Here is a 22,142-nt window from a genome sequence, read left to right as displayed (position 1 = left end):
TTCACATGTAACATTATAGAACAAAGAAGTCTTAATACACAAGTATATTACAAAAACATTCAAATTATTATTGCACCAAAAAATAAGAAATTAGTCACATTACAGCAGCTATCATCATTTTGTAACTCGGTGCACGAGTGCAAAGTTAATCGAAGCGATATTTTCACAATGGAACATTATAATGCCCAAGTAAACTTTCAGTCCGTGTGTGAAGATGGCTTTAGTAGGAATAGAAGTAAGGTGTTCCGTTTACTATTTTGACGTCTCAATACGAGTATCGATGACAGAAGGGGCAAAGAAGTGAAACGTGTGAAAATGGAGGAAATAAGTGTGGGCCATAGATAGACTGAACAAAAACAGAGAGACCACTAATTGAGGTTTGCATTTTAGGACAATTTGAAATGAAACCACCCCAGTTGTCTTTCACTTATTCAGTGAAAACCGGGAAACCTCGATTCATTAAAGAATCTCTCCCATGTTTAAACTAGCTTCAAATGTCTGTTTGTTTTGGAAATGAGTGAATGTGTTGGGTATTTGACATTCAGCTTGTAAGTGGGGAAAATATTTAAAAAGATCTGAAACTAAATTTTCTTGGGGGGTCCCTTAGTGTTCTCATTACGTAACACCAGACAAATAGAGTCGTTGTAATTTGCACTGCATTGTAAATAAAAGAAGGTTTTGAGATATCTTAATGTTTAAAACACCTTGTCTCCTGAACTGTGTGAATTTTGCAGGTACATTCAATGATGTATGCAGACACTGTCTGCCAAGAGTTATTGACGAAGAAGTGATAAATCAAAATGTCGTGTCTGATGCTGTCATTTTACTCCACGAATAGCAAAAATGTAGTAAGTGATAAACTTTTTTCCTTTGCTGATTTTGTGTGGAAGTGTCAGCAGGAAAAAATTTTGAAAGCGTTTGAAATTTTGTGTATGTGTTTTTTTTTTTTTCTTTTTTTTTTTTTTTTTTTTTTTTTTTTTTTTTTTTTTTTTTTTTTGTAAGTTGCTGGTAAGAGCGCTCTCATTCTCAAATACTAGAAGAATAAAGTCTGGGCATATGCATGCCATCAGTGATGCTGCCTCAAGAGACACACACAGTTTGTAATTGTAATGCTTGTCTTAATATATTGAACTTTTAATGTACAACTATACCTCTTAATGAGTAGATTATGATACTACTTCAAATTTTTACATTCGGTTCATAATTACACAAAATATTGAAAAATCAGATTTTTGTTGTCTGTGGAAACTGGATAGAAAACTTGCAACTGGTTCTGGTTAGTGATATAGATAGTTTTATATCGGAGGGCTAATTACTTTAAAAATTATATGTTGACTATTTCTTTCAGGCGATACGATTCGTCGCATGCTCGCCAACCTCCCTGCGAAGAGATCCACTCGGAGGATGATACAGTTTGATGACATCAGGACGAGGACCCGTACCAACATTTTGATGGTGAGTTCTGTGCTACAGGTTTGGAGAGGTGCAGTGTACCCACAAGACCTCTCTCTCAACTTCTCAAAATTTTGTTTTCGGTACTGTCCTGTTTGTCTCAAAGCAGAAAGCTGTTCTCAGTGCATTGGATCTCGGATATTGGATGCGACATTTTAGGTCTTCCTACTTGTAAACTAATCGGGATTATATATCTGACATAACGTACATATTTTGATGTGTTGAAGCAGAGTGCTGTGAAGGTTTTGTTCAAAATTTTCGTTCGTTATTTTTATTCAATTGCACATTGTATTCTGTAAATCCCATCTTGAAGAAGAGCTGTGAGGTATGTGGAATAAGACAAGTTATCCATTAACAGGCAGAAGTAGATGCTGCAGCTTCCTGCTCCAATGTAAACATACAACAAACTACTTTTAGTGCTATTATGTTCTAACTGATAATTGTGACATTTATCTCTGTCATGTTACATACATATCTAGGCAGTTAAGAAGCCATCTTGAGCAGAATTGTGTTCTTGAAATGTAGTAAGAATGTAATGTTTTCCATTATCTCTCCTAACAGTTTGCTCTTTTTGTGTGATTTTTGTCCTTAGTAAAGTATTTTGGTTACACCACTCTGTGCTATTTGGTTTTTTGTGGATATGTTGTACAGTAGAAACATTCTTATACTTTTCAAAGTATTTTTAAAAAATTGGTATTAAATGAGGAAAATGTAAAATAACCTTTTCAATGCTATAATTTACACATACAGTACCCATTTTGCATTTTATGTATGACATACACACATAATAGGCATCAAAACATTTACCCGGGAGTTGTTTATTATCTAATGAAAGTTCTCAAAATTTTGTACTATGTTCAGGCAGTGACGTAACTGGAACTGGTAACTGGCTGGGAATTCCTTGTGTTCGACTAAATTTCACTCATAGTTCATGTTTTTGGAAAGCTGCAACTGTGCCATTATTTAAATAATGGAACAGTGCACAAGTTACACATTTTTTCATACCTATAGGGAGAGGTCCGCAGAGGTGGGATCGACTTTTTGAAATCGGGTATACTGTGAAACCTCTATGTTATGTTTTTTAAGTTCTGAACACTGTACGGAGGGAAACATTATGAAGAGGAAGCCTTCCAATTGATAATTATAAAAGTGCAGTCAAATTTTACTGAGGATACACTACAGAAAACCACAGTAAATGATAAAAGTTAAAAAAGACTTAGCTGCAAACAATTACTTTAATAATGAACTTGTAAAATACAACTTCAGTCAAATTTTTGCAAAAATCCATGAATTGGCACAATGTGAACATCACATACCTAGGATTTCTTGAAGTAGTCAACCAAACATATGTGCTTCCTGTTTCTTCTGGATTGTATCAGAACCATTTCTTGTTCCAAATGAGAAAGTTGTGCTATTGTTGTGTCCTCAAGTTTGTGCGTCGTCATAAACCTGAATGTTTCAAATCCTTTGGCTGCCTTTGTATATGAGGGCACAGGCTCATCTTCCACCTCACTGTAACTTTTATTTTCGCTTCCATTTTCAGTTCTTCTCTCAGCAGTCAATTCCTCAACACTCAGCACTCCTGTAATCGCCACATGATCATCTATGGTCTCAAACTCCTCATAAGTGACATAATTATTGCGTACTCCTACAATTCACATCCAACTTCTTCCACTGGGGCAACCATCTTGATCTCACAGTGTCCTGCTTTCTTGACACAGTTTCTGATAATTTCAGCAACCACTTTTCTCCATGAATACATCATCAAATTCATAGCTTGTAAAATACACTCCTGGAAATTGAAATAAGAACACCGTGAATTCATTGTCCCAGGAAGGGGAAACTTTATTGACACATTCCTGGGGTCAGATGCATCACATGATCACACTGACAGAACCTTTGGCACATAGACACAGGCAACAGAGCATGCACAATGCCAGCACTAGTACAGTGTATATCCACCTTTAGCAGCAATGCAGGCTGCTATTCTTCCATGGAGACGATCGTAGAGATGCTGGATGTAGTCTTGTGGAACGGCTTGCCATGCCATTTCCACCTGGTGCCTCAGTTGGACCAGTGTTCGTGCTGGACGTGCAGACCGCGTGAGACGACGCTTCATCCAGTCCCAAACATGCTCAATGGGGGACAGATCCGGAGATCTTGCTGGCCAGGGTAGTTGACTTACACCTTCTAGAGCACGTTGGATGGCACGGGATACATGCGGACGTGCATTGCCCTGTTGGAACAGCAAGTTCCCTTGCCGGTCTAGGAATGGTAGAACGATGGGTTCGATGACGGTTTGGATGTACCGTGCACTGTTCAGTGTCCCCTCGACGATCACCAGAGGTGTACGGCCAGTGTAGGAGATCGCTCCCCACACCGTGATGCCGGGTGTTGGCCCTGTGTGTCTCGGTCATATGCAGTCCTGATTGTGGCGCTCACCTGCAGGGCGCCAAACACGCATACGACCATCATTGGCACCGAGGCAGAAGCGACTCTCATCGCTGAAGACGACACGTCTCCATTCGTCCCTCCATTCACGTCTGTTGCGACACCACTGGAGGCGGGCTGCACGATGTTGGGGTGTGAGCGGAAGACGGCCTAACGGTGTGCAGGACCGTAGCCCAGCTTCATGGAGACGGTTGCAAATGATCCTCGCCAATACCGCAGGAGCAACAGTGTCCCTAATTTGCTGGGAAGTGGCGGTGCGGTCCCCTACGGCACTGCGTAGGATCCTATGGTCTTGGCGTGCATCCGTGCGTCGCTGCGGTCCGCTCCCAGGTCGACGGGCACGTGCACCTTCCGCCGACCACTGGCGACAACATCGATGTACTGTGGAGACCTCACGCCCCACGTGTTGAGCAATTCGGCGGTACGTGCACCCGGCGTCCCGCATGCCCACTATACGCCCTCGCTCAAAGTCCGTCAACTGCACATACGGTTCACGTCCACGCTGTCGCGGCATGCTACCAGTGTTAAAGACTGCGATGGAGCTCCGTATGCCACGGCAAACTGGCTGACACTGACGGCGGCGGTGCACAAATGCTGCGCAGCTAGCGCCATTCGACGGCCAACACCGCGGTTCCTGGTGTGTCCGCTGTGCCGTGCGTGTGATCATTGCTTGTACAGCCCTCTCGCAGTGTCCGGAGCAAGTATGGTGGGTCTGACACACCGGTGTCAATGTGTTCTTTTTTCCATTTCCAGGAGTGTATTAAGCTTTAGCTGCGAGTAATATTGGCTTTCTTGCATCTATAGCATCCAAGGCCTTCATTACCGGAGCTGTATTGTATTTAACCTTCAGGACACATATTATCCCCAAGTCCATAGATTGCAGCTGGTTGGTGCAACTGGGTGGCAGGAAAACAGCTTTTACATTTCTCGGAAATGAAGTATCTGGGGGACGTGCCACCCATCTATCCACAAACAACGATACTTGTCTTGCAGCACTCCCATTTTGGCATCAAGTTCTCTGAGAAAATTTAAAATATTTTGCTAGTCACCCATGCTTCAGTATTGTTTGTGTATTTGCACAGGGAGGTAGAAATGTGTAATTGGTCGACGTGAACCAGTGTGTGTTTTCGAACGTACACACCTCTGGTGTAGGGGCACAGTGTTAAACACATTGTGCAGATGTTCACCACTTGCTCACACGAAAAACAAAAAAGGTCCCCAACGAGACAAATGAGAAGCAAGATTTATGTCACATCTCAAGGTATTCGGGGCCTGACGCTGACGTGTGACCCACACTGAGCACGGCCTTTTGGAGCCTGTTAAAATCAACAGAACGGAAAACAAATTGTCTACACCAGTGGCTTAAACGCTATTAAGAGGGAAATAATTGGTTAGGGATCCAAAAATACGAGAGTTACAAATACATACAGGAAATTGTTATATAGAGAAATTGTTGTATAGAGGAAATTTACTAAAGAGCAAAATAGAACAAATGAAAAAATTCATATGGTGATTAAAATGATGTGACAAAGAAATGGAAATAAAAAAAAAAAATTACATTTAAATCAATTAATTGAATAAAAATGATAAGTCATTACAGAACAGATTTTAAAAGAAGAAAAAATTACTGCACTTGATGACATTCGAACCCATAACCACGTGCATGTGTAGCTAATTATTCTATCCACTGTACCACGCAAGTAGTGCATGTAACACAACTTTTCTTATGTTATTGAGCAGCATGCAAAATTCCAAAATTTATATTCGTCACTCACACAAGGATGAATGGCTGCAGAATGTGATACCTGGGATCTTAACGTACACTACTATATATTGGGTTTCAAAAAGTTTTCTGCACCACTGGGGACCTCTCCTTGCTAGCACAATTCTTTGTGACATTTTATTCTCATTGTCAAATGCTAATATTTAAGTAAGTATTTTGTGTGGTGGTTTCCTACCTGTCTTGCACTGTAGTTGTCTTTTTGGGGTTATAAGATATATTGTACCTCCGTATTATGCAGAAAACCACACACACACACACACACACACACACACACTCACTATCGGTGAAACAATACAAAAAATACTTGCCTAAATATTTGCAATTAAGAAAGAGAATAGATTCTTAAAACACACGATAAGCATGGAAAAAATATGAAACTGGTGCAGTGTTTCATTACTTAAACTAGAAACATTGAGCAACACAAAGAGGTCAAAGGTGCTAGTGCTACAAGTAGCCGCACAACAGAATTTGTCCCAAATGAAATTTCCACTCTGCATCAGCGTGTACGCTGATGTGAAACTTCCTGACTGATTAAAACTGTATGCCAGACCGGGACTCAAACTCGGGATCTTCATCTTTCACGGGCAGCTGCTCTACCGACCGAACCACCGAAGTACGACTCGTGACGTGTCCTCACAGCATCATTTCCGCCAGTAACTCGTCTCGCACGTTGCGACCTTGGCAGAATCCCTGTCAGGGCAGTTTCTGAGTTGTGCTTGGGTAGCTCAGTCGGTAGAGCAGCTGCCTGTGAAAGATGAAGATCTTGAGTTTGAGTCCCGGTCTGGCTCACAGTTTTAATCTGTCAGGAATTTTCAGCGAAATATGTGTTTGAGCAACTCAAAGGTGTCACAATCGTCATGAAGCTGCACGTGTGCAGTAAAGCCCGTTTGAAAATGGTTGCGATAGGTCACGATATCTTTATTCAAACAAACCTATTTACTCCTGTCAGCCACCGTGCTGAGTTGATCTCGGCAGTGGCAGAAGACAAAGCGTGAATTGTTCAGACTTTTACCGGTTCAGATGTGCCGAATTGAGTGCCCCGGTGTCACAGAAGCTGAACAGAGTAATGTTTGTGAACACTATTTGAAGATAAGCGGCACACTAGCACCATTTTACATCTATTACATCAAATTTTTCTTGCAGGAAAGTCACGAATACATTAGTGCAAAAAAGCATGCATATTAATATTACGGACATCGGAAATTCCACGGCACCAATAAAAATATGTCATAAATGTGGGAAAACTTTAATTCCAGGAACACGAAAGCAGTGTTACAATGTGTAATGTGTGCTTTACTTATAGGCAAGTGGGTCAGCTTTCGATATTTCTTTCCCGTTTACACTGACGAGCCAGAACATTACGACTATCTGATAAGTCATTCTGGTCCACCTTTCGATGTCAGTACAAAAGTGATCGTGTGTGGCACAGATTCGACAGGTCCTTGGTAGGTTTCTGTAGACATCTGATGTCGGACATCTATGGACAGGTCACACAATTCCCGTAGATCACGGCTTTGTGAGTGCAGAGCTGGCAACCGATACTGTTCCCGGTGTGTTATCGGATCGGGTGAATTTGGTGACCGAGATATCGTTGTAGGTTGCTGTAGCACAATTGTGGCCTCGTGACATGGACAGTTCATTATTGTCACAGGAGATGTGTCGTGTAAAGAAAAGCTTGGAGTCTGTGAATAGTGCTGACCTAGTCTGCTGTCGTTACTTCGGAATCATGATTCACTTGGCACGGCGTTACCTGTATTGTAATTTGCACATGCAAATTGACTGACTTAACTGTTGCTTGTCAACATTTGGTGGCACCTTCAGTTGACTTATTTGCCTCCACTATCACACCTTTATCGTTCTGACTGTCAGTAAAAATGAAAACATAAAAGAGAGTTGTCGCAGCTTCCCGTGAAGGTATTTCACGCTATTACTTTAGGCGCTCGCACTGTAAGGTAATGAGGTGCACTGCTTTGAATCAGATTGTGACTGTACATTTTTTACGTGACCGAGTTGGCTCCCACGAACTTGCCGAGTAATACAGTCTTATTGCAGATGCTCGATGAAGGTATTTGAGGTCTAAAAATTGATTGATGTGGTATAAAAATTTTCAAAGAACACAATTGAGTGTTTAAGTAAATTGAATAAAGAGAAGTGATTTCAAATAGCAAGAGTGCACTTTAATGTTATACTATGTAGTTTTTGTCACTGAACTGCCGAGCGATTTGCGGCAGTGCCGAGAGACTCGACTCGTACGCTCGAGGGTGCCTGTTCGAACCCATGTCTGTTCAGCCACATCTGTGTTTGAGACACGTCTGTCTTTTCCTCCGTCCCCAATCCGAGCTGGTGTTATGTCTGTGAAATACCCTTTATATGTACTGTTTATTGAACTGAGGTACACGCATTGTGAAATGTGCAGCAAGCTCACCTGAACCGCTACAAGCACCTGAACCGCCGCATCGTGACCAACGCGTCGTGCTCGTACGGTCTGCGGGTCGGCATCCAGACTCCGCCGTCGGTACCGTTGCCATCGCCGCCGCCGCCGCAGCCCGCCACGAAAGAAGAGCGGCGGCGACCTGCGAACGTGACGAGAGGGCAGCAGCCTCCGGCGTCTGCCCCGTGGGAGGCGGCTCGGTCCGGGTCGCCCCTCGCGAGGAGTACGACGCCTGCCGGGCGGCGCAGCCGCAGCCTGCTACTGCAGGACGTCGGAGCACCCGACGTCCACCGCCGTAGGAGGTAGGCTCCCCTCTCTGTGTGTCGGCTGGCAGCGCGGCTCTTCTGCTGTGTGTCCCCATCTTCTGCAAGTACTTGCACTCCACAGCAGTTCGGTAGTGTTGCTGTGGAGTCCATACATAATATAAAAATGTGTGTGTGTGTGTGTGTGTGTGTGTGTGTGTGTGTGTGTGTGTGTGTGTGTGTGTTTCTCCATGTCTCTTCCTAACCCACTGGACCATCTTCTGCAAGTACTTGCACTCCACAGCAGTTCGGTAGTGTTGCTGTGGAGTCCATACATAATATAAAAATGTGTGTGTGTGTGTGTGTGTGTGTGTGTGTGTGTGTGTGTGTGTGTGTGTGTGTGTGTGTTCCATGTCTCTTCCTAACCCACTGGACCAATTTTGACCAAACAGGTTCCACACATCTCTTACTGCCAGGTAACATTTGCTGTTGGGGTAAGAACCACTTACCTATCGCAGTTCAGGAGATATGACCTTACGAACAGTGAGATGCGTGAAAAAATGCCGCATTATGCGCAATGATTAAATTTATTACTTCTTTGTTACTAATTCCGTTCACAACACATTTTGCGGACAGTGTCCACATATGCCGCCGAATGTACCTACAGAATCACACCGTCACATGGGAGATAGATCAAGAGCTACACCGTCGTAAATTCTGTGGTGCGTGAAAAACTGCCGAACTGTGCACAACGTTTAAATTCGTTACTTCTTTGCTTCTAACTCTATTCGCAGTGTATTTTGCAGACAATATCCTCAGATGCCACTAAATGTACCTACACAAATAAACCATTGTACGACACACAGTTCGACAGATGTGATGTCACAAACATTGAGATGCTTGAAAAAGTGCTGCATACTGCATGAAGCTTTAATACGTCTATTCCTTACTACTGAGACACTATTACAGTTGACTTAAGGAAATCGCTGACACCTGACAATGTTTCGGACAGCTATGAACTGCAAAGTGCAAATATCTGTAGGCAACAACAGTAGCTGTCTTTAGAGCTATGAAGAGGCATTGCCTTAGAGGTGTTCACAAACTCACATTGTAGGTAGGCAAAACAGCTGTTTTTGCACATTTGTACTTTATTCATATAATAAACTGTTCCATAATTTCAAAGGCATTTTTACGAGTGCATGGGAAAAGGTTTTTTTCAATATTTTGCTACAAACACAGTTCAATTTTTGTTTCCATTTCTAATACAAAATTGGCAAAATGAATACTCGGGCGAAGCCGGGTTTGTCAGCTTGTGGTTGAGAAAATCAATTATTAGTGTTTCTTTCATTTTAAGTTAGCTGCAATCTGAATGTTTTTCTCCAGATGCATTTATACATTATTTGTAGAGTATCTTCAGTGACCATCCTTACTCTGGTATGCGTAATTTTTCTGCATTGTATTATTTATAGATTGAAAAAGGGTTTTTTATTTTTTGCAAATTTGGCATACAATTTGCTTACATTGCCTTTCCAGAATGAGATTTTCACTCTGCAGCGGAGTGTGTGCTGATATGAAACTTCCTGGCAGGTTAAAATTGTGTGCCGGACCGAGACTCGAACTCGGGACCTTTGCCTTTCGCGGGCAAGTGCTCTACCAACTGAGCTACCCAAGCACGACTTGCGCCCCATCCTCACAGCTTTCCTTCCACCTGTACCTCGTCTCCTACCTTCCAAATGTTACAGAAGCTCTCCTGCGGACCTTGCATTTGCACAAAATACGGCACCATCAATTAAATCGACTGTTGCCGAATGCTGCCTTAAAGATTGTAAAGAAATACAATAGGTGAGTAAAGTTGTATAGACACCAAGTTTATGGGCCGGCATACATATTTATTTATTTACTTATTCCTTCTTTACATCACTGGATATGGAAATTTACTATCGGCTGTAAGTCATTTCTTCGAAGAATCACACTCCCGTGTATAAAAGAGCTTTAAACGTCTGATTGCTTCACAAATGAGTCATGTGTTAAATATTTGACTTTAAGCACATACGTGAGGACAACTGTAGAAAAGGTTTGAAATAATGTGCAAATTTGTTGGAAGTCACTAAGTGATCTCATTATGAAACACTGTATGGATATATACTGGGGAATTTGTGACCAATTTTAGACAAAAGCTCATTTTTCATGTTTCTTAACATCTCCTGAACTGTTTGTTGTACGATGATGTAACTTTGCAGGTACATTAAGTGGTACATACAGATGCTGCTCACATACTACAGTGTTGTGATTAGAGTTAGTAGTAAAGAAGTAATAAATTAAGTTGTGCCAGATGCAAAAATGAACAGCAAAAACGCTGTGAGCGATAAACTTCTTTCCTTTTATTTATTTGTGGGAGGTGTCAGTGAAAAGAAGTTTTTGAAAGGTTTGAAATTATTGCAAAATTTATCGGAAGTCCCCAAGTGTTCTCAATCTCAAGTAGAGGATGAATAAAGTCTCGGTATTTGCGCACCACCAGTTACACGTCCTTGAGACAAATACACAGTTTGTAATTGTTATACATGTCTTACGATGATAGTTTTAATGTAAGATTATACCTCTTAATGTGTAGATTATGACAGTATTTCAAAATAGGTCAAAAATTACACAAAATATTGAAAATACAATTTCTCTTGCCTGTCGAACCTAATAGACGGGCAACCTGGAATCGGTACGAGTTTCCGGTTTCAGGGATAATTGGTTAGTAATACAGATAATGACGCGAGACCAGTGATAGTTCACATTGTGGTTGGAGTTTGTGCAGCAATTACGCGTAACAGCAAAACTCGCAGCACCCTGTGTTGGTCATCAAAATATTGTACATAAAATGAAATATACAGCAACTCGGCAGAACCTCTGGAAGCAAACTGTTTTAACATAAAAATGTATGCATTCCTTCACAACCCTTATTTCCCTTTCAACGTACAAGCTAACAAGCAACCTAATAGAGTCCACTAGGAGGGTCAGGATATGCTGCTGTTTCTGACATGTCCCATTTCACCATTGTCCTCACTACAGGTGGCTCCCTCCCTCGGGGGTTTTAATGGGTTCCCTTTTCTTTCTAATCTATCCCTACTGGCTCTGCTCCTGAGCAAACAACTAATACTTCCAAAGGCTAATATTACTTTTTTCTTCTTTCCAGCATGTCTATAAACAGTACCTCCCAAGGATCAAAACTCTGTTCTTTTCATGGGTTGGATGAGCAAATCTTTTAGTAGAAAGCCAGTTAACAGCTGATTCTTTAAGTAATTGAACTACCATGTATAAAACAGCTTCACACATCTTATTACTTTTCAGATGAGTTAACGTGTTAAAATATTTTGTCATTAGCATGTAAGTTTCGAAATGGTCTGAAATACGCATAAAGTTTGTCGCATTGTTGCTCAGTGTTGTCTTTCTCGAATACTGGATGAATGAAGTCTCAGTAATTTGTGTGTGAGATATGTACGTAGTTTCTTACTTTTAATACTTTTCTTATAGTGTTATACTTGTAATGAATAGATGGACAACATTTTAAATTTGGGCAATAATTATATGAAATATTCATCACCTCCCCCCTCCCCTCTGGTGATTTGACCATGAATCTTTCCATGTCATGAGCTGAAAGAACAAACCCCAGGAAAGTTTGTTCTTATTTAGGGTTCTGCTCCACTTCTGTTTTTGGGTGGGTTTTCTTTTTTCTAAATCTTCAGGATGTGATTGAGGGCTGCATTGAGAAGCAGAGGAAGGATAACCAATTGCCTAAAGACCAGTTTTTATTGTGAAGGATTCTGAAAATTCTTCCCAGAAGTTAACCTCGGAACTTACGTCGGTTAAAGTTTGCTCAGTGACTCTTATTAATTTGTAACGAAGACCTTATGATTCGAGGACTTGAAGTGTGAATCGGTGGATAGTCTCTCTCAATTCTGCAACTGAAGCAGAGAGTTGTTTTTTTAATGATTAATTACTTGTAATTACTTTACAGTGCCGAGCTCCATTTACTGAAGACAGTGTATTTCTTTTCAGCTCACTGCCACCTCCCGAGCGTCCGGAGACACCGAGCAGGAACACACGACAGGCACTGCAGAAAGCTAGCTCCGAGAAGGTACCACTACCGCTGTTGGACTCCAACCAGCAGGGGCCGACCACCAGGAACAGGAGTTTCCCGGGACCGCCACCTCTCCCTCCTCCGGCCATCCCAGAACTGTTAACACCACAAACTGGCACGTCACGTCCACAGACTCCGAGGCCGAAGACGCCCATTTCGAATGCCCAGCTCGTCACCACCAGGGCGCAGACGCCGAGGCCGGCGAGTCCCGTACAACTGCCAAAATTGAGGACGCCCGTCAAGATGTCGGCGCCGAAGTCCACACCTGCCGATTCGGAAGTTCCGCGGACGCAGTCGCCGAGCCCTCGGCGTGGGAACCGTCCGAAGTCGGCCCCGGTGCCGGACCCGCGCCCACAGAAATCGACCGCCGGCTTGCCACACGTCCCGGTGCTGAGATCCCGCGCGTCACGTCTCTCGCTCGATTTGGGCCGACGAGATGCTGCCACACACTCTGTTGGGACACCACCTTCTTCCCCTGCGAAGGTGAAAAAATCGGTGCCTCCAAAAGGCAGACTGGCTCCGGAGTCGGAGAGTGAGGAGGAGAATGAAATGAAGCTGCACCAGACACGGAGCAGGGCAAAACAGCAGACTGGAGTACCCGAATGCGGTTCGCACAGTACTGACATCCTGCAAGCTGGAAATGCGGTGCCCGCAACTAAGGGTACTGAGCCGATGATCAGAGGAAGTGTTGTTGAGACTGTAGATCCAGAAATCCATAAGACTGACAAAAAGACTGAATACGCAGCTTCTGACAGAGATACCGAGCCGCTCGTGCAGGCATCGAAGCAAAAGGTGCAGAAAGGGAAATCAAATAAGAAAGGACACAGTGAATCGAATGATGTGCCACCTGTAAGTAGCGTGGTTGCACCTGTTGTTGTGAAGAGTGAAGATGGAAAACCAACTAAGGGGAGCAGGAACAAAAGTAGTGGCAGAGCATCTGACAATGTGACCGTCATAAATAAGAAAGGCCACGGTGAACCGAACGATGGCCTGCCTGCAATTAGTGTGGTTGCACCTGACGTGAAGAGTGAAGATGTGAAATCCACTAAGGGGAACAGGAGCAGAAGTAGTGGCAGAGCACCTGACAATGTGACTCTCACTCCTGAGGAAGGAGGAGCTGATGTGAAGACTGTTCCCAAAATGGAATCTTCGCCAAACAGGAAGAAGAGTAGGACTCTGTCCAAAGGCAAAGTAACTTCAACGACAGTCTCCACTAGCAATAGTAGCAGAATGAGTTCAGCTCCAGAAGGGTCAGAGTGTGACAGCGGCAATGTTAAAACTCGGCAAGGTGTGGAACTCGAGGCTTTGCAGTGCATTAAAACTGAACCTGTGGACGATGTGACAGTTGAAGATCTCACCCGGCTCGTTACTGCCGAGAAGCAGTCGCCCGTCAGGAAAGTTTCGAAGTCGAAGAAGCCTCTAGGGGAAACTAAAGTGGTGAAATCTCTTGCAGAATCTGTGTCGGATGTCGAAGTGAGCTCACGCGTAATCGCTCCTGCGACTAAACACGGTGGAAGCAGTCGGAAGAAGGAGTCCTCCCGACCGAAGTCACTGGTGTCGAAAAAAGAAAATGTAAGTGTATCGGATACGGAAACTCGTGTGGCTGTTGTTGTCAAATGTGTGAAGAATAACTCAAAATCCAAGAAACCTCAGTTACTCGAGAAGATAGAGAACGCTAAAGTTGATATTCCGGCAGATGTAGAAAGCTTACCTTCAGAAAATATTGTGCTGTCTGTAGATGAGGATACAGTGAATGACGATGATGACGACGATGCCGATGCCGACGATGACGATAGTAGTGAAAGTGATGACGATGACTCCGATAGCGAAGATGACGACTCTGAGGAAGGGGAGCTTATCAGTAGAACGAGATCTGAAAGAAATCCGGACGGTACGAGAATGTTCACTGTCACTCACAGGCTTCGTGCAATGCCTATTATTAGATTCAAACCGAAGAGCATCAAAAAGGTTTCTAAAAAGAATGTACAAGAATCACCTGCAAATCAGAAAGCCGAAGCTGTTCAGTCCAGTACTCCAACATGCAAAACTCCCGACACTCCAGCATCTGGAAAGGCGAGTGGGGCGAAGAAAGTTAAAAGCAAAGTGCAAACACCATCAGCAGAAGGACCCGGGGTGAGTGAAATTTCAGGAAATAGCGACTCGGCAGGCTGTCAAGAGGGCAGTGAACCTGCAGCTTCGGGCGGAGACGCGCCGGCACCTCTGGCAGGTGCAAAATCTCCTCCCAAAAAGCGTAAGAGCACTCCAAAGACAAAATCTGCAAAAGAAGAGGAAACAAAAGGTAACACAGTTGGAGAAGCGGATGTGGACCTTACTCCCACGAAGAAACGGGAGCCAGAAATATTGGACGGTGATGTAGTGCCTGACGATCTCGCCAGATATGAGCCTATCGTTCTTTCCGAAAGTGAACGTGAACATCATCTGGGAGGAAAAGGAGAGGCAGAACAAAAGTTATCGAAGATCAGTGACAGGACGAGGCAGAAAATAGGACGTCTGAGTAAAGGTGACAGTCCAGAAGGCAGTACAGATTGGAGACTATCTGTTGACTCGGTAAGTATTTTGTTACCTGAAATGGACAGTAACGCCGATTTGAAAGTTTTGGAAAGTAAAAACCAAAAACTGCTACTCGATAGTAGTGTGCCTACGACATTAGGTGAAGTTTCTGTAACTGCAGAAAGTAGTGTGACAACTCCAAAACTGAAGGGTGTGAAGTTGTCAAAGAAGAAGAAGACAGGGCGACAGAAGAGTCTTCTGGACAGCTCGGTTGTTGCAACTGCAGAGCTCGGCAATCAATCAGTTTTGCTGCCGTACCCTCTGGATAGCGCAGCTGGTGACAGCGAAAGAAAAGAGAAAGATGAGGTGGTGACTGATGCCATTGTTAAAGCCTCCCCAACAGAGTCAGAAGCTCTGAACCAAAAAAAGACTACCTCTGTGACAAATTCTCCCATAAAACGGGATCCAGTAAAAACCACTCTAGAGGGTATCGACGGTGACGAAAAATCTACTTTGATATTTTGCGACACTGTTCAGAAAGCACTGACAGCCGAGGTGAAAATTGTGCAACGGAAGAGGACTTCATCTCTTACAGACCTCACTGCAGAAATTGATACACCATTATCTGCTACAGGTGGTGTCGTGGAGTGTAACGTAACTGAAACTGGCCATAAAGAAATTTCTGAGAACAACAGAAAGAAGCAGCAGAACAAGACCAAAACAAAACAGAAACGGAGTGCATCTGCTGCTGCTGTTGTCGAGAAACTGGAACCTCGCACATCCACCTCTGTCAGTGTGGAGCGAGTTGTCACAGTGGCAGACGTGACGGATTTGATTGCTGACGGTAGTGGTAAGTCCCCGAGCAAGTCAAAATTGAAACGCAGGAGAACTGCCTCTGCCTCAAAAGCCTCGGAATCACAAACTGCACTGACAGACGATATGGTGAAAGTGGTAGACAGTTCAATCGGTGCAATAGCTAAAAGCGTGCCAGATACCTTCAAGACTTCCAAACAGAAGAAAACCTCTTCCACTGAAAATTTGACTGAGAGATCTGACACTGGTGCACCTGTTGTCAGTGATTTGCTAGAACAAAATTCACAGGTTTTCCCAGAAAGTCCAGCTGTTGATTTCAGTGAGAAAATAGTCCCGAGTAAGCCAAAAACTTCTAAACGGAAAAGGAACTATTCCGTTACAATGCCTGTCCCAACATCACAATTAGTGGCGGATGCTATCGACAGTGAGGTAATACATTCCGTGAAGGAAGATACGACAGAACATTCCACAAATGAAAGGACACCGAATGGAATTGACTCTGTTAAGGAAGATGTGGGGACACTGCCAGAAAATTCTGGGCACAAATCTGCCTCCGTTAAGATATCTGCAACATCTGACTCAATGCTATCTCTTACGGACAGTGGAAAGGAAAACAGAGATGTGACAGGAGAAGCTATAAATATTGCTGCAAAATCGATGCCGAGTACTTCTAAAAAAAGGAGAAATGCATCCAGTGCTAGAAAGACCAGGAGATCTACTTCTGTAGAGGTGCCCGTACCAGAGTGTGGGGCCACAGTGGCTGATGCTGCAATGTGTGCCGATACTGAAAATGAGGAACTTCTCGAACCTCGGACACGGTCATTAGAAGTCAGTTTCTCCGATAGTGAGAGTGGCGTGAAAGAGCACGGGAAGTTGGAGGTGAGCACTCTAAGCACAGTGATCCCTAATGGGAGCCCAGTTTCTGCAGACGAGGTGCACTCCGAGAAGGGCCTCATCTTGGCCGCCATGAAGGTTGCAATGATGGGTGCAGAGGTTCGACCATCTGCGACAGTTGACGATAGTGAGAATGTGCACGGGAGTTCGGGTGGCGGGAAAACTGTACGAACCGGCACCGGCCAGGGTACAACTCGGTCTGAGGCTGATGGGAGGAACCTCTGTGACGATAGACGGAAGGTCTGCCGGCAGTGCGGTCGTGACTTCACGTCGAATTCCTCTTTCTGGAAACACATCCAACGGCACTGCACGAGCCCGTGCCGGGTGACTCTGGCACCCGTCTTGTGTTCTGACGTAGGAGGGCCCCTACAGGTCGTGAGTGGCCCTACTGGCAGAGTAAACGACGTAAGCAATTCGGCGGATGAAGTCCGACTCGCCGTCGGAGACTCTGACGCTGGGATTTGCACCGTAGTTGCCGACATTGCGAAAGACGGCGAAAGTGCGGCAGAAGTAAAAAATACGGAAGACGGAAAGGTTAGCAGTTCCGGTGACTGTGGTCTAGACGGAGAGGATGCCAATATTTTTGTGCCGGAAAGCGTCGAAGTATCAAAGGCAAGTTCTACGGGTATAACGACAGAAGGGGAACAGGTTCAGAGTACGCACGTGAAGGAAGTAAACGACGAGGCCCCAGAAACCTACGAGGTTAGCGCCGAGCGTCCAGATAGCAGAGTTTCGGAAGATGCCGACGAGATGCCTCTCGCCCGACTCCTCACCGGTGAACGCGCAGTGTCTCCTGAAGTGTGTAATTTACAAGAAAATGAAAGAAAATCAGATTACCAGCCGTGCAGTGTGACATCGGAGGATGCGGAGAAGGCACTGAGTGTAGCTTACAGAGTGGAAGCTGGAGGTAGAATTTGCTTGACAATTTCTTCCAGTGCAGTTACCGGTAAAATGTTGGGCGACACAGTTAGCTCTGTTGCCACGGATGTGAGGGTGGACGTTTCACAGGGAGTGGCCTCTGACGAGTCACTGTCGTCCTCAGAAGATAAGGACAGTGGCACCAAAGAGCTAGGCTCGACAGAAGAAAGTGAAACGGTAGAAGAGAGTAGTGAACGGGATTTGTCCGATACGTCAAAGTCGGACGGTGTCGGTGACTTCAATGAAGCGATAACACCAGCAGAAATTGGCGAAGAGGATTTGCCCGGGAGACCAAAGGTGGACAGTGTCGGTGATTCCGACGGAGTGGTAACACGCAAAGACGATTTGCCCGGTAGTTCGAAGGGAGATAGTATCGGTGTCAGTGACAGTGTGGTAACACAGTCAGTTTCATCTGCAACGATTGTAGTAGCTTCGGAGGGTGACAGTTGGAGAAGTTTGGCAGATGTGACGGAGGCAGCTCCGGGTCTGACTGAACGTAAAGAGGTGGAGGCTGCAGACGGCTCAGTGGAAAAGGCAGCAGATGAAGAACCACCACCAGACGGAAACGTCAGTTCTGACTGTCTTAAGAATGCCGACAGGGACGGCAGCAATCTCGATCCCGTAAGTATCAGTTAGTCTTCGTATTGTTGACGTAATCGCGCACATCGACTTACCGACTTTTCCACAGTGCAAAGGAATGTGCTGGGCCAGGGGCTGCTGTCCTAATTTCATGTGGGTGGAAGGGAGGAAATTTCGTAACGTAACTACTAATGATGTTTATTTTGAACAGTGGTTTTTTAGCAGTATAGTTCCATTCTGAGTCCAACTAAATATTAGATAAAAAGGGCAGTTTTTGTTACACTGTGAGACAATGAGAGTTGGACTAAGGTTAATGTGTACAAAACAAGACACACAATTATTGGGTTGTACTAGTAATGTAGAAATGTCAGGTCAGAGCAATATTCTAGTGAAAAAGAGATGATTTCATCATCATTAAGGTGGCATTGCTCTGCTCTCACCTGACATGTGTATACTATTCATACAACCTAAATGAATTTTGTAAATATTTTGTACCTGCTAACCTCGCCTCACCACTCACTTTTTTCCCCCTTAAGTGCTGAATTTGGACATATTGACTTTAGTAGCTGCTTATTAAATTTTTCTTTACCTAATACAGTTATTGATTTAGACAGTGAAAGGAAAAGTTTTGACTGAATATCGGTACAGACACACAGGATATCAACCTCAGATTTTTTCCTAATTGGTCCAGATATTGAACCAGATTTTCAGTGGTCACATTGTCGGAAGGAATGAATGTTAGCTTGAACTGTCATTTCCTGCAACTTCATAATGGTACTAATCCTTTTTTTAAATTGGGACCTTGTACTTAAGTTATGGTATTTCGTAGCTATTAAAAAGAAAAATACATGTTACAGTTTGCAGGGTATGATTATAAATGAAACAGTGTTGTGTATGTTCTGCATCGGTACTGTACCCTCTTTGATGACGGTATTTTAAGCTGAATGACATTTCTCACTGCTATTACCCAACATTTATTTTAGAGATCTCTCGCTCTCGCTCTCGCTCTCGCTCTCGCTCTCGCATGCTCTCATGATGTTGCACACAGTCTGACATGGATGTGTGTACAGATTCAGTTGAGAAGTGTGCCGTAAAGCTGTCGTATGCTCTGTCCAGGACGTCAGGTGCACAACTGTTGTAACTGATCCTCATATTGTGGATACTGGCACTGGGACGGAGTTCTGATCCCACAGGTTCCGTAGAGGACAGACCTGGTGATCTTACTGGTCACGGGGAGTACCTCGACATCACACACGCAGTTTGTAGAGACGTATTTGGACGAGCACTGTCCTGTCGAAAATGGGCACTGTGATCCTGTCAGATGAGAGGTAAGAAACGAGAACGCGGCAGACATGTCACGTACTGTCGGGCTCTCGTCAGTCGCTACCGACTGTGGCCCGAAGTTTTACTCGACGGTTCCCTGTGCCTCGAAGTTTGGAGTAACACCACTGGCTCTCTCTGAAACGATGGAAGAATTGGACTTCTCACCAGGTCACCACAATACTTGTTAACGGTAGTCACCTGGGATAGTGCAGAACCGTCGTTCATCACTGAACACGGTACGATGGCATTCGTCAGCAGTCCCTGCTTCCCGATCTCGGCAGCACTCCGAAAGTGGCCCTCCGTATCGTGTCGTTAATGGCAGCCTACACGGTGGACAGTAATTTTGTAGTCCAGCTACTACTAATCTCCAGCCGACAGTGTAAGACGACACAGCATCTCGCAAGGAGTACTTTCCTCCTCCTCAGACAGCAGGCGCAGACGTGTTATGGGTTACGACGTACTAAGTGCTCGGTGCGGAGATCCTCCCTCGTGACAGTTCGGATGCCGTCGAGTGGAGCGTGCCATCCCTTCACCGCGGGACCCCGACAGCTGTCCTCTGTGACGTCGGACTGCCCGACGTATCTGGATACTGCACAGTTTTACCCGTAGGGCAAACGGGGAATCTCGAAGATTCCCCTACCGAACTCCGTCTGCTGGCTTCTCGCACGAAGGCCTTAATAGCCAAAAGCTTTAATTGTGAGAGTCTGCCTATCTGTGACTCAGCATCTATACTATTTCGGTACGTGTATTACTAAACGACTGTGCCAGAACATGGGACACGTTACCTGGTCCCATTTTTAGGTTGCCTATCTATTGGCTTCCGAGGGCGACATAAATTTCATTTTCAGTACTTTGTGTAATTATTGGCTGAATGTAAAAATTTAAAATGTTCTCATAATCTGCTAAAAGGTATAATTTATATTGAAAATGTAGTACACTAAGACAAATATTACAGCTAAAACTGTATATTTGTCTTGAGGCAACGCTACTTCTACATCTACACTCTGCAAACCACCACAAAGTACCAGTTATTACGGTTTCATCCCGTTGCATTCATGTGTGGAGACGTCACGAATAATTGTTTAAATGCCACTGTACGTGCTGTAATCGTTTAATTTTGTTGTCGCAGTCCCTATCTGAGCGGTATGTAGGAGTTTGTAGTATATTCCTAGTCGTGGATTTAAAGCCATTTCTTGAAACTGTGTTGGTAGCCACTCTCCGGATGGTTTGTCTTATCTTCAGTAGTCTGCCAGTTGAATTTCTTCAGTTTCTCTGTGACACTCTCCCACAGATCAAACAAACGTGTTACGCCCCTCTCTGTACACGTTCACTATCCCCTATTAGTTCTATTTGGTGCGGGTCCCACACACTTCAGCTGTATTCTCGAATGCATCGCACGAGTGATTTGTAAGAAATCTTTTTGGTAGAGTAATTGCACTTCTCCAGTATTCTACCAGTAAACCAAAGCCTGTCACCCGCTGTACCCATGACTGAGCCTACGTGATCATTCCATTTCATATCCTTACAGAGTGTTACACTCAGATATTTGTATGAATTGGTCAATTCCGACTGTGACTCACTGATATTGTAGTTACTGAATACCACATTTTTTTCATTCCGTGAAGTGCAGCTGCAGTTAGTTGGTACACGCAAATTGCCACGGCCAAAAGAATATGTAAATAGTGTAGGAACGTGGCAGTGACGTTGTACTGTGCCCAGTTTTCGTTTGACAGAGCACGTACGTTTTCTCGTGGTGAGGTGGAACAAACACGAATGCGACCACTTTGTTTGCCTCGGACAAAATTTGTACGTATTTTGTCTGAAGTGTGGACTGTATTGTGGATCTTACTCCAGAGACAATTCTTCCTCTGATGGAACCATTTGCAATTCTATACATTGTATCACTTACTTTTCATCTTACATCCTCAACAGTCTCATAAAACACAACTTTGTTAAAAACTATCTGATTTCGAAAAGCATTTGACTCGTTACTGCACCTATCCTTATTGTCAAAAGTATGATCATACAGAAAGTGGAGTTTGTGACTGTATTGAGAACTTTTTGGCAGGGAGGACACAGCACATTATCTCAAATGTAGATCATCATCAGGTGTAGAAGTAACTTCAGGTGTGCCCCAGGGAAGGGTGTTGGGACCCTTGCTGTTCATGTTGTGTATTAAAGATCTTGCAGACAATATTAATAGTAAAATCGGGCTTTTTGCAGATGATGCAGTTATCTATAATGTAGTACTATCTGAGAGAAGCTGCATAAATATTCAGTCATATCTTGATAAGATTTCAACATTTGTGCAGATATTGGCAACTTGCTCTAAATGTTCAGAAATTTAAAATTGTGCATTTCACAAAATGAAAAAAAGTTATATTGTACGACTATAATATCAGTGAGTGACTGTTGGAATTGGCCAACTCGTACAAATACCTGGGTGCAACCCTTTGTAGAGATATGAAATGGAGTGCACATATAGGTTCATTAGTTGGTAATTCAGGTGGTAGACTTTGGTTTATTGGTAGAATACTGGGGAAGTGCAATCAGTCTACAAAAGAGATTGCTTACAAATAAATCGTGTGACTGGTTGTAGAATATTGCCAAACTGTGTGG

The 22,142-nt window shown here is 43.9% G+C and overlaps 1 protein-coding gene across 7 annotated transcripts in view; it reads left to right on the top strand.

Annotated features, from left to right (window-relative positions):
* LOC126295258 (uncharacterized) overlaps window positions 1–22,142 on the top strand; it is a 181,151-nt gene that overhangs the window by 46,882 nt on the left and 112,127 nt on the right. For all 7 annotated transcript variants that reach the window (XM_049987665.1, XM_049987664.1, XM_049987660.1 and 4 more), the window contains 3 exons: window positions 1,349–1,455; window positions 8,103–8,419; window positions 12,404–18,242. In XM_049987665.1, coding sequence (XP_049843622.1) covers window positions 1,349–1,455; window positions 8,103–8,419; window positions 12,404–18,242 — 6,263 coding nt within the window. The remainder of the gene's footprint in view (window positions 1–1,348; window positions 1,456–8,102; window positions 8,420–12,403; window positions 18,243–22,142) is intronic.

This window comes from Schistocerca gregaria, chromosome 11 (genome assembly GCF_023897955.1).
Source record: "Schistocerca gregaria isolate iqSchGreg1 chromosome 11, iqSchGreg1.2, whole genome shotgun sequence".
Lineage (NCBI taxonomy): Eukaryota > Metazoa > Arthropoda > Insecta > Orthoptera > Acrididae > Schistocerca > Schistocerca gregaria.
The sequence above is the reverse complement of the archived record's forward strand: the minus strand, read 5'-3'. Positions and strand labels throughout refer to the sequence as shown.